Here is a 13,539-nt window from a genome sequence, read left to right as displayed (position 1 = left end):
TATGTGGAAATTAGAATCCAGGAAATGAAGTATAGCCATGGTTCTGAGCTACTTGCCTGCCTTGTATTTTTTAATGAACTGGCTTCCTCTTCTTACTTCTACAAAAACGTATCGGGACCTCATTCATGCTTAGCCAAACCTAATTCCCAGCTCAAAGAAGGATGGAGGGAAGGGACCTCTTTCACTTTTTTTTTAATAAATGCATGGAATAGGAAGGTAATATTTTTACTTGGTTGTGCATCACACTTTCAATATAATTATTTTGCTGAGGCAATAAGTATGGAGTTGCAAAAATAACACTGATATATATCAGAAAGATAATGCCCAATAAGTGATATATATATATATATCAGTGTTTTTATATGTATATATAACATATATATAACATATAACATATGATATATATATCAGATAAATATATCATATATATATATATATATATATATATATATTTTTTTTTAAATGCCCATTCTCAGTCCATGAGTTCCAAAAGATGTTTAATTCTGTTTAATATTTGAGGGCTAGTTTACTGGATAGATAGGCATTTTACTTTAATTTTCAAACTACATAATTATCTGCCAAGACAAGTAACTCAAAGTTTTTATTCTACCTTAATGTTCAAATATACACACATATACATACACACACAAACACACAGGAACCCACATTGTGTGAAATAATCATAAAAATGACATGAATGTCTTATCTCAACTAAGATATTTTTCATGATTTTTAATTTTATAGATGTCTTTAATTGGCTCTATTAATGACAAATAAAATTTTTATAGAGAGATATCTTTTTGAGAAAAAAATGCATTACCGCAATACTTTGTAATGTAACATCAGATTATGATTAAGTGTACTGTCAGTAACTTTATATTACAAAAATAAAGTAAGAGATTGTACCTGGACAATGAAGTGTATTATGTATTCTAGTAAACCTGGACCTATATCATCTATGGAAAAAGACAGCTTCATCTCAATGGTGATACCAAGTGTTTTGTTCCTGGTGTGCCAGGGGAAAGGTGGCTATAAAGAAGATCTGTCAAAGCCAAGGGAGGGGGAAGATACAGAATGAGAGTGGATGAATCTATGTAGATTTTTCCAGAGCTATGCCATTTCTCATTCTGTTTGTGAATGGTGAAGGAGCATAATGCTGCTTACTATAATAGAGTTAGCTTCATTTCTGACATGGTTTGAAAGTGTAAAAAATACAGCAGAATGGATAATTTTTTAATTAATAATTAAAACATCTTTAACCATTATCAACCTCCCACTTCCTTACCTCAAGTAAGAACACCATGATTCATGTAAAAGGAGTTGAACAGATTTTATTGTGATTGTATTTCATAATTTTCCTCATCATCTCTGGCCTAAGTTTCCCTACCCACATTAATTTCTTACATATTGTTTTGTTGAATGTTTGAGAGGAGGCCACTCAGAGTAAATTACCGGTTGTCCAATTCACCTAGAGTCAGACAAGTTGAAACTAATGAGTCATTTGTTTGATTCCATCTTTGTATAGTTGAGAATAGGTGATAGGGGCTATAAACCCATCCCTAAATGGTAGTGCTAAAGAATACAGGATTTTGGAAGCAGATGAACCTGTGTTAATAATCTTTAACTCTATCAGTCCTGTGACCATGGGGTTCAGTTGTCTTCTTAGGAAAAAAAGAACAATAAAACAAACTTCATAGAGTAGCTTTACAAATATATCGATGGATGCAAAATAGCACAATTCCTAGCAGAAAGACAGTGCTCAATAAATGGTAGCTAATAATTTTATTGTTAGTGAATTTTTCTCTGTTCTGTGTAGAAGAAAATAATGACAAAACTTACATAAATGAAATCCAGTTAAAAGACTTTAATATTGTTTTGCAATACTCCCACTAAATCCTATTGATTGACCATGAAACTAAATATTTACCCATCTTAAACCTGAAAATAACCCTTTTTATCTACCTAATTTTAGAATAGCTGAATAATTCCTTTCAGGGATTCTTTGAGAGGAAAAACAGTACAAAAGCTCTGCCTCTTATCATGCTAATTTCTTAGCATGACTGCCAAAGCTATATATATATATATATATATACTCTTCCTGAAATTAAACATCCTAAGAGTAATAACTCTGAGGAAAATAGACAACACAAAGGAAAATTGTAATAATTTGGTTATACTAAAAAAAGGTACTCAAACCACCTCTGGAAAAAAAAAAGAGCTATCTTGTGTTATCCTAGTAATTAGGAATACAGTTCTAAGAAATAATTACTCTTGTTTTTCACATTGTCACTTTTATGTACTGGAATCTGTGTACTACCATTTATCTTCTCTGACAACACTTAAAGCATACATTAGCTGGTATTTAATTTCATTTTCTTTTATTTTTATATCACATTAGTTGAATAGAATCAAAGAACTTGCTACAATAACTTATTAAACATTCTCTACCATTGTTTGATAGTTGGAAGTGTGGTGTTAAATTTGGCTTTTCAATACTGTTGTAGTTTTTGATGTGTTTATTTTTCCTTGATGTCTTCAGATATAGTATCAAAATAAAATTCATTAGGATTATGTAACATGATTTTCAAAAGCATCTCTAAATTATTGCACACTTTTGGAAAGTTAATGATTAAGATATGAAAAAAAGAGACACCATTTTCTTACATAAAAATCAATTGCTTATTTGAGATTTTTTTCTTGAGGGAGAGTGAGAAGTTTCAGGTTTTAATGACATGATTTTGCAAGAACTGCTCTTGAGACAACTATACCAGTTCATAGCTCAGTTTTTCTGTCTGTAATCAGCTATCAATTGCAGGCACCAAAATTATGTCTTTATTCTGGAGAGTTTTTGAATAAATGATTGCTAAAATAACATGTAAATATATGAATATTTATATATTCATTTATTCATTCTTGACAGAAAAGGCATTTAAGGTACTATATCTTTTGTAGATAAAAGTGTAAATGTATTATTTTCCTTCCCCCAACAGATGTGGGTTCTGTTGAAGGACTTGCCTATCACAGAGCTTGGGATACACTATACTGGACCAGCTCCACTACCTCATCCATCACCAGACACACAGTGGACCAGACTCGGCCAGGAGCATTTGACAGAGAAGCTGTCATTGCCATGTCAGAGGATGACCACCCGCATGTGCTTGCCCTGGATGAATGCCAAAAGTAAGAAACAGTGAATTGTTATTTCTTCATATGTCAAAGATTACCAAAATTATGTTAATTTTAAAATGAATTAACTTTTAAAATACAAGTTTTCTTTGAAGTTCTCCTTTCCCAATTCATGAAGCTAATTCTTTAATATGAGCATCGTTAATGTGAATAGTTAGAATTCAGACTTATGAAATGCTAGGTATCAACTCCGTGAGAATTGCAGCAAAAGCAAATGTAAATGATGAAAGGGAAAATAGAAACAATACTGTGTTGGAAAAGGTATTTGAAGAAGACATTAATGCATAGCTGATTGAAATGATAAATCTTAAAAAAACTATTAACATGTATTGAAAACTAAAAGATATTTCTATAATCTAATTAAATAATTTTGACGAGTCTGTCCAATCAAAATACAGAGAAAATACAGAGAAAACAACAATAAATCTTTGTGTGCAGCTTTATTATCAAAAGACTTGACAATCGTCTAAGTTCTTCACATGTGTTTGATGATATATTGTGCAGGCATTTATAATAATACTTACCAAGATTTCATGACAAGAAGAAATGCTCAGGCCATGATATAAGAGAACAAAAACCAAAACAAATTAGAAGAAATTCATGTATGAAGTGGATGCCGTAAGGAAGCAATTGTATGAAAAAAAGAAGAACAAAGTTGTGTTATATAGAACAAGGACATTTATGAAGTTCTACTTCCATATAGTAGGAAATTTGTTAACTACTGGAAAGTCCTTTTGCTCTTAAATTAATCAAATAACAGTCAGGTAACTCTGGCTTTCAGTAAGTAGAAATTGAAGAGCTCTTTTTAGATGTGGTAAAGAAAAAATGAAGAATAAACAAAAACAATTACTGATAAACACTGACCCTGACCACTTGAAAGGATGATTGCATAAATTCATCAGTGTGTGAATAACTACATCTGGATACTCTTACAGAGCTACAAATGAGATTAGATTTAATTCAATTAAATACCTTCATATTATAAATGAAGACTCTGAAGGTTGAGAGAAAGTTCCTCACACAGTTCTGGTGACTTAGTTCAGATGCACACAGGTCTTCAGATGCCAAGGCAGAGCTGGTTTGGCTCACACCACTGATGTATCACAATACAGCTTCTTGTTAAATCAACTGCACTGATCTCGATGGTTCACCAGGAGAATCTTAGGACAATAATAAATATTCTGCAGCTAATCAAAGGAATTTCTAAGACAATTTTGAAATAAACATAAGGGCAATCACTGATAATTTATATTATATATGCTTGGTTTAACTGGTTTATCCTATAATATTACTACATAAGCTAACATTACACTTCCATCTTGCATATAGTGAACTGTAAATTGGAATTAAACATACCAAAATGTTTTCTTTTAAAAGTCACAGTATGTGGATAAAGCTACTGTGTAACTTAAGAAAGTGAAATGCCATTTGTTTTTGCAAATTTACCTAGTCATTGGACAAAATATTTTTGACACAGGTTCATTTTGAATGCTTTTATATTCCGCAGGATAGATGGAAAGGCTATGAAACATTTTAATAAAGAGCATAGTTGACCCAGCTTTTCTCAGTTGGTAGAGGTTATATTTTAAATTAATAAGTAGAAAGATTTTGTTGTGACTTAAGCATTGTTTAGTAATTGGTGTTTGCATAATACTCAAAAACCCGTATTGAAAACTTTATTCAGTTGTAATTCTATATGACCTTTAAATGATCATACATAGGAATGATATATGCAATCTTGCTGTGCATATGAAATATTATTTCAAATACTTTTTCTTTGTCAAAATATATTTAGCATATTTTTTTCAAATAAGTAAAACAGCTTTCCTGATAGCCTCTCTGTCCCTTCCTCTTTCCTTCCTTCCTTCCTTCCTTCCTTCCTTCCTTCCTTCCTTCCTTCCTTCCTTCCCTCCTTCCTTCCTTCCTTCCTTCCTTCCTTCCTTCCTTCCTTCCTTCTTTCCTTCCTTCCTTCCTTCCTTCCTTCCTTCCTTCCTTCCTTCCTTCCCTTTTTTGCCATTCTGAGCAATAACTAGTCTTCAAATAAACTCTTAGGGACAGTCCTATAGGTAAAAGAAGAGAAAGAAGAAAAAAAAAAAGAAGAAGAAGAAGAAGAGAAAGAAGAGCTGCTTCCATAAATATAGGGACTAGAAACTGAAACTCAACAGACTCTCTAGTCTTCAAGTGACTTGTAATGGCTTCCTCAAATTAGGTTGATAGAACACTGATTTAAAACATTCTATAAACTCTGTAAGTAATAGATAATACTTTTAGGGAGGTGAGAGTAATATCTGGAATTCCAAAAGCAACATTGTCATTTTTAAAAAATTACACTGACAGAGAAGAGAAAAAAAGAAATTAAAGAAATATAAAGTTTATTAATTCTATTTCTCTAAAACATATATAAAAGAGAATGCAGAATTTAAAAAGCAAACCAGTAAGGAGAAGGATATTTTTTATATTTACCAATTAGAAAAGAAATACAGTTAGGTTAAGAACGATGTCTAAACAATTATAATCAATCTGCTAAAACATGACATTAATAAGTTAGAATATATTTGCAATTCACAGAAAATTTAAGATAACTGTTTTCCCATAATTAAAATAAATTGTCATTATATATCAAACTGACTCAACTTAATTATTTGAGGGAATGTACAAGATAATTATTTTTCAGAAATAGTTTTCAGGTTTTATTTAAGAACCTCAGAAAAATATACATGTATATATGATATATGCATCTCCACTTAATAGCTAGACTTACTTAAGGGTTTTAGAATATGAGACAAACAATTTTGCTTCCTTTTAAACAGCTTAACCTCACCACATTTCTACTGTTTCTATTGTTTATTAAAATTTTAATTTATTATCACAATTTTCATTTCAATTAGTTTAATGTTTTGGACCAACTGGAATGAACAGCATCCAAGTATCATGAGATCTACCCTGACTGGGAAAAATGCTCAAGTGGTGGTCAGTACAGACATACTCACTCCAAATGGTCTCACCATTGACCACCGTGCAGAGAAGCTGTATTTCTCAGATGGCAGCCTAGGAAAAATTGAAAGGTGTGAATATGATGGATCTCAGAGACATGTAAGTTAACAGATTTTCTTTCTTCTAGATTTAAACAATAATACATTTGAAAAAAATATGCTTTGTACTTCCCTGAAATATGTGTATCAAGAGATTTCTCAATTTGTAAATGTTTGAACCAATCCAATTGAATATAAACTGAAAAAGAAAAGTGGATGATATTTTGAAAAAATTACTCCTTTGTTCCCATTGAGACTGTCTAACTCTTACAAACTTTATTCTGGAGAGATAATAACCAAGTTTTTCTTAATTATTAATTGAACTGGAATTGTCAGAGTGATTTGCATAAGCCTTGTTAGTTATATATTTTTAAATGTGAAATCAAATTGATTTGCTTCCCTGGGATAAAAGAACATTGGAAAAGAAGAAAATAATCCTCTGTCTATGCTTGGGTCCTCAAAACAACCTAAAAGCTTTGAAGTAAAAAAAATGGGAATTCTGTGAGGGTCATATGTATTCTCTTTTCTCTGGGTTCCAAATAAAATGTTAATGGAACAGTTTAATGCTGCCTCTGTAGAACCTTTATGGCAGGTATTTGGGGTCTGTAGAATAGTACATTTATTCTATGAGAACAGCAATTCTTAGCAACTGGGAAAGCTCAGAGCTCAGGCAATTAATATATGGGTGGTAACACAAACTGGAGAAATCTTGACCCTTGTATCCCCAGCCCAGCGCGTGCCTAAAGGGCAAAATGATCCTGTGTCTCTTTGTTCCTTCACTGAATTTCCTGAAGTACCACATAGTAAATATTTGAAGCTTTATGGGCCATATTGTTTCTATCACAACTGCAACACTAAAAGCAGACATAGGGAATATGTAAATGAATGGGTATGATGGTATTTCAGTAAAACTTGATTTACGGATAAAGGCAATCAACTAGCAGGGCATAGTTTGTTAATGCCTTATCTACACCATCAAGCATACTGTTTAATTCAATTGAATATATCCCTATAAATATATTTATACATATAGATATATACCTGTATACGATATAAATTTATATATATTATAGATATAATTATCCCTGGGAAACTAATTGTATATATACATATATGTTTGTATGTGTGTATATATGTGTGTATATAGATATGGACATTTGTGTGTGTGTGAGAGAGAGACATAGAGAGATAGTGAGAGAGTTTCTTGATGAGTGAAGAAATGCATTGATTTACATTCTAGTACAGGTCACTCATCTTATTGTGGAGTGACAACTTTAGGTAGTACTGATTATAGGACAGTTGAGTGCTTAAGGCACATAGGAATAATAATTAACTATGACCTGATGAATACAGTTTGTGTTAAAGGCAATAACTGTGATCAAATTCTTGGTCTATCTTTTCCAATTCAAAGCCATGTGAGGTAATAACCAAAATATATAAAGAACTCATACAACTCAATAGAACAAATCAATATGATTCTAAAAGGCAGATGGATGGAATAGACATTTTCCCAAAAAGGATATACAGATGGCCAACAGACACATGAAAAGATGCTCAACGTTATTCATTGGTGAAATGCAAATCAAAACCACAAGGAGATATCACCTCGTACCAGTTAAAATGGCTATTATCAAAAGGACAAGAAATAAGTGTTGGCAAGGATGAAAGAAAAGGGAACACTTTTGTACTCTGATGGTGAAAATATAAATCGGTACAGTCACTATGGAAAACAGAATGGAGGTTCCTCAAAAAATAAAAAACAAAAATACCATATAATGCAGCCATTCCACTTCTGAGTATTTAAACCAAGAAAACAGAAATATAAATTTAAAAAGATATATCCACTCCTATGTTAATTGCAGCATTATATACAACAGGCAAGATGTAGAAGCAACACAAGTGTCCATCAATAGCTAAATGAATAAAGAAAATATGATATATTTATTCAATGCAATATTATTCAACCATAAAAAAAAGAATGCTATTTTGCCATTTGAGACAGTGTGGATGGACCTTGAGGGCATTCTAAGTAAAATAACTCAGAAAAAGACAAATACCTTATGACCTCCCTTATATGTAGAATCATAGAAAACAAGTAAACAATCTCATAGATACAGAGAACAGATTGATGGTTGCAAAAGGTGGTGTGAGTGGGAGAAATTGATACTTTTTTTTTTGTTAAATAAATTAAATAATTTCTTAACAAAATAAAATAATAGCTATTGGATGAAAATTAGCCATCATCAGTTAAAAATAATAAAAATAGAGGCCATGTAACCTTTAGTAAAACATTTAATCTTCATAAATTATAGTTTTCCAATATACAGATTATCTACCTAATTTTCAGGGTTATTATGAGGATCCAGTACAAAAGTATATGCCCAGGATATAGCAAAGAAACTCTAAATGAAACTACTGGATAATACTTGTAAAAAATCAGTCAGGAAAATTATTGTCCTGGATGTGGTACTATTTTCTACTGGATCCTGGTACGAAAAAAATGCTTCCACAGTGCCTTATAGCACTGCTTTATTCACTTCAGTTACTTTTCTATATACCTACTTTGTTTTCACCTCCACAGTATATTCTAATGTATGGTAATTTAAGTGGTTCAGTCATCAGATCTCTAATTTAACTTAAAAGATTTCTTTTGACATTTCAAAAACTATATACCTAGTTAAGATTTCAACTTTCCATTTTGCATCCTTGTCTAAACCGGGATACTTTCTGGCTGGCTACAGTGAACAATATGATAATGTATATTTTTGCTAATAAAATAAGCGATGCATTTTTAAAATCCTCTAATGCTTTTACAAAATTTGACCTAGAGACTGTTTATTAATTAAAATACACTATCGTTCATTTTCACTTTTTAAGGCTTCTGAGAGTTATATCAACCTATTAACCACCGTACTAGCTAACAGGTCAGTGAATGCTAACAGTGCTCTAGATACTGTGCTGAGCTTTTCATATTTCATTTTATTTTCATAGTATTCCTATGTGGTAGGCATTATTATAATTATTCCCACTTAACTGATGAAGAAAATAAGTCACAGAGAAGCTTAGTAGCTGTTCAATAACACCTAAGTCACATACATGGCAGAGAAGGCTCTGTGGTATTATTCAATCAAGAGCCAGTGCTTTCAACCATCATGCTATACTTGGGAGCATTTTTAGTTAGAAAAATGGATGTGGCTAGATGTATAAGTATGGCCACCTCTGCATGCCTTGCAGCTAGTAATAAATTTATTTTTCCTGTTTCTTCCTATTTCTTTAATGTTACATATCCTTTGCACAGGTGAATATTTTATTACTGAATATGAAAATAGGCCTAGTAAAATCTAAGGTACTACTGATTTACTTAATAAAACAAGTAGATTTGCCCCTTTTCAAAATCGAATCCATAGCTTTTCAGTTCACATCACTCATTTTGATACACATTAAAAAAAAAGTTAGTGAAACTGATGGAGAAGGAAAGCATCTAAATCTAAGTGACACATTGTCCCATTTAAAACTGTACTCTAAAAACTACCTAGAATTTGTGTGTTCTTTTTAAATATACTGCTTGTAATTTCTCTCTATTATGACAAAACAAGCTAATCCCTTGGAAGTAAAGTCATGAAAGCTGTTTCAACAGGGGAAGGTCAACATGCTACCCCACCATCATGCAAGGACATTTATCACAGTTTTTTTTTTTTTGTCTAAAACTGCTGAATAAATATTTTGAAGGTTTAGACATAATGCAACACCTCTTCATGGTGCATATTTTGTAAGGATTTTATATTTGCTCTCAGTATCCCCTTCACTTTCAAATTTTAACATTCCCATTGTGCAGGTGCATCTAAAATTGTGCAACTTTAAGTAGAATCGAATGTTTGCTTATTATTCAGATTTGAAACTGATATTATTATATTTAGGTACAAACATTTAAAAATTAAGTTTCCAAATAAATGATAGAATACAAAATTGGAAGTTTAGTTAACCCATTAAAATTATACTTTTAATGGCATTTTGAATTTAAGCCTTACTTTTGGTATTAACTGGTTAGGTGAACATTACCAAGTTTTGTAAAGTCCCTCTGTCCCACTCATCTGGCTCTTAATAAATATGCATCTGGCTAGTTGGGTTATAGAAACAATAGGAATATATAATACAACAAGGATTTCAAGGTTATGTAATCTCTAGTAGCTTTTGTTTCATTCTGTCTTTAAAAAAATGGAATTCTGTAGAGTCCATTCTAACCAATAAGGATCTTTTTATTTAATAAAAGCTCATGGAGTTCCACAGAAATTGTTCTGTATTACCTAAAGACCTCGGATAGAGAAAATGTGTTAATCTTTGACTATAAATACAACCAAATCTTGACAAAAAACTGTTTTCATTTGTGTCTTTTGTATTTTTCAATTGTAGTTGACATAAAATATTACAGTAATTTCAGGTGTACAACATTGCAATTCAATATTTATAGACATAACAAAATGATCAATTAGTCTAGCTACCATCTGTCACCATGTAAAATTATTACATTATTGACGGTATTCCTTATGCTTGCTTTTAATCCCTGTGACTTATTTTTTTTTTTTTTTAGCTGGAAGTTTGTACCTCCTAATCCCCTTCATCTGTTTTGCCCATCCCCCCAACTCCCTTACCTTTGGCAACTACCAGTTTTCTCCTGTGTCTATAAGTCTGTTTTTGTTTTGTCAGTTTGTTTTATATTTTTGATTCCACATATAAATGAGATTATACAGTACATAACTTTCTCTGACTTATTTCATGTAGCATAATACCCTCTAAGTCCATCCATGTTTTCACAAAAGGCAAGAGTTCATTGTTTTTTACGGCTGAATTAATATTGCGATATATATATATTTTTTATGTTCTTTACCCATTTATCTATTGATGGGCACTTAGGTTGCTTGTATATCTTGGCTATTGTAAATAATAGAATGTATGGGTGTGTTTATCTTTTCCAATTAGAGTTTTTGTTTTTTGGATAAATACCCAGAAGTGACATTACTGAATTATATGGTATTACTATTTTTAATTTTCTGAGGAACCTCTGTACTGTTTTCCATAGTGACTGTACGAGTTTATATTCTTACCATCAACACTTGACCATTCCCATTTCTCCACATCCTTGCCAACACTTGTTATTTCTTGGTTGTTTTGTTTTGTTTTGATACTAGTCATTCTGTCAGGTATAAGCTACTGTGTCATTGTGGTTTTGATTTGTAGCTCCCTGATGTTTAGTGATATTGAGCATCTTTCCACGGATGTGTTGGCCTTCTGTATGTTCTTCAGAAAAATGCCTATTCAATTCCTCTTCTAATTTTTAATTGAGTTGAATATTTTGTTGAGAATCTTTGCATGTATGTTTATGAAGGATATTTGCCTATATATATGTATATATAAATATATATGTGCATATATATAAATATATAAATATATGTGTATATATATAAATATATATGTGTGTGTGTGTGTATATATATATATATATATTTTTTTTTTTTTTTTTTTTGCAGTGCCTTTGACTGGTTTTTGTGTCAGGGTAATTTTGGCCTTGTAGAATAAATTTGGAAGCATCCCTTTTCTTTAGCTTTTTGGAATAATTTGAGAAGAATGGATATTATTTATTCTTCGTATGCTTAAGTAAAATTGTTTTTTTGGGAGTTTTGTGACTACTGACTCAATGTCATTGCTAGTAACCGTACTGTTCACATTTTTATTTTTTCTGATTCAGTCTTGGAAGATTGTATATTTATAGGAATTTATCATTTTCTTCTAGGTTGTGCAATTTGTTTGCATACAATAGTTCCTAGTAGTCTCTTAGAATCTTTTGTATTTCTATGTTGTCAGTTGTAACTTACTCTTTGATTTCAGATTTTATGTATTTGTATCCTCTTGTTTTTTCTTGATGAATTTGGATAAAATTTATCAATTTTGTTTATCCTTTTAAAGAACTTTATTTTATTTTTATTGATATTTTCTATGTTTTGGTCTTTATTTCATTTATTTTTACTCTGTTCTTTTTCTTCCTATTATTTATTTATTTATTTATTTATTTATTTATTTATTTATTTATTATTTATCTTCCTATTATTATTATTTTTTTTTTACTTTTGATTATTCCCTTCCTTTTACTAACTTCGGGCTATGTTTGTTCTTTCTTTGCTGGTTCCTATAGTGTGAGGTTAGATTGTTTATTTGAGATTTTTCTTTTTTTATAAGTAGGATTATATCACTAAACTTCCTTCTTAGAACTTCTTTTGCTGGATTCCATAGATTTTAGAATATTTTGTGTCTATTTTCATTTGTCCCCATGTATTATTTCCCCTTTGATTTTTTTTTCATTGACTCTCTTGTTGTTTAGTAGCATATGTTGTTTAATCTCTACATTTTTGTGATTTTTTTTTTCCAGTTTACTTCTTGTAACTGATTCCTAGTTTCATCTTGTTGTGGTAGGGAAAAATACTTCTTCTTACACTTATTGAAACTTGTTTTGTGGCCTAATGATCTATCCTAGAGAGTGTTTCCCATGCACTTGAAAACAATATATAGACCAGTTTTTAGATGGAATGTTCTATATATATCTATTAAGTCCATCTAATCTAAAATAATGTGTAATTTAAGGGCAATGTTTCCTTATTTATTTTCTGTCTAGATGATCTATTCATTGATGTATCTGGGGTATAAAGTCTCCTACTATGATTGTATTACTGTTAGTTTCTCCTTTAATGTCTGTTAGTATTTGCTCTATCTTTTTAGGTACTCTGATGTTGGGTGCATAGATATTTGCAATTAGTATATTCTCTTATTGTATTGATCTCTTTATTATTATGTCATGCCCTTGTCTCTAGTTATGTATGGTCTGTTTTAAAGTTTATTTTGTTTGATATAAGTATTACTACCTCAGATTACTTTTTGTTTCTATTTGCATGGAATATCTCTTTCTATCCCTTTATTTTCAGTCTGTATATCTATAGGTCTGAAGTGACTGTCTTGTAGACAACATAGACAGGAAACTTTTCTTTTGTAATTCATTCAGCTATGTCTTTTGATGGCAGCTATGCTCAAAATACCACCAATGCTACCCATTCTATTTATTTTGATTGGAGCATTTAGTACATTTATATTTAAAGTAATTACTGATAGCTATTTATAGTGCCATTTTGTTAAAATTTTTCAGGCTGTTTTTTGTAGTTCTTTTCTGATTTTTTCTTCTTCTCTTGTTCTCTTCCATTATGATTGATGGCTTTATGTAGTGTCATGTTTGGATTACTTTCTCTTTATTTTTTATGCAATTATATAGTTTCTTCAC

The 13,539-nt window shown here is 31.0% G+C and overlaps 1 protein-coding gene across 1 annotated transcript in view; it reads left to right on the top strand.

Moving 5' to 3' along the window:
- Window positions 1-13,539, top strand: part of LOC112912588 (low-density lipoprotein receptor-related protein 1B-like) — a 332,717-nt gene that overhangs the window by 6,911 nt on the left and 312,267 nt on the right. Inside the window, exons 2-3 of the mRNA XM_072745200.1 lie at window positions 2,991-3,180; window positions 6,075-6,279. Of these exons, the coding sequence (XP_072601301.1) occupies window positions 2,991-3,180; window positions 6,075-6,279 (395 nt within the window). The remainder of the gene's footprint in view (window positions 1-2,990; window positions 3,181-6,074; window positions 6,280-13,539) is intronic.

Source organism: Vulpes vulpes, unplaced genomic scaffold (assembly GCF_048418805.1).
Source record: "Vulpes vulpes isolate BD-2025 unplaced genomic scaffold, VulVul3 Bu000000631, whole genome shotgun sequence".
NCBI lineage: Eukaryota > Metazoa > Chordata > Mammalia > Carnivora > Canidae > Vulpes > Vulpes vulpes.
The sequence above is the reverse complement of the archived record's forward strand: the minus strand, read 5'-3'. Positions and strand labels throughout refer to the sequence as shown.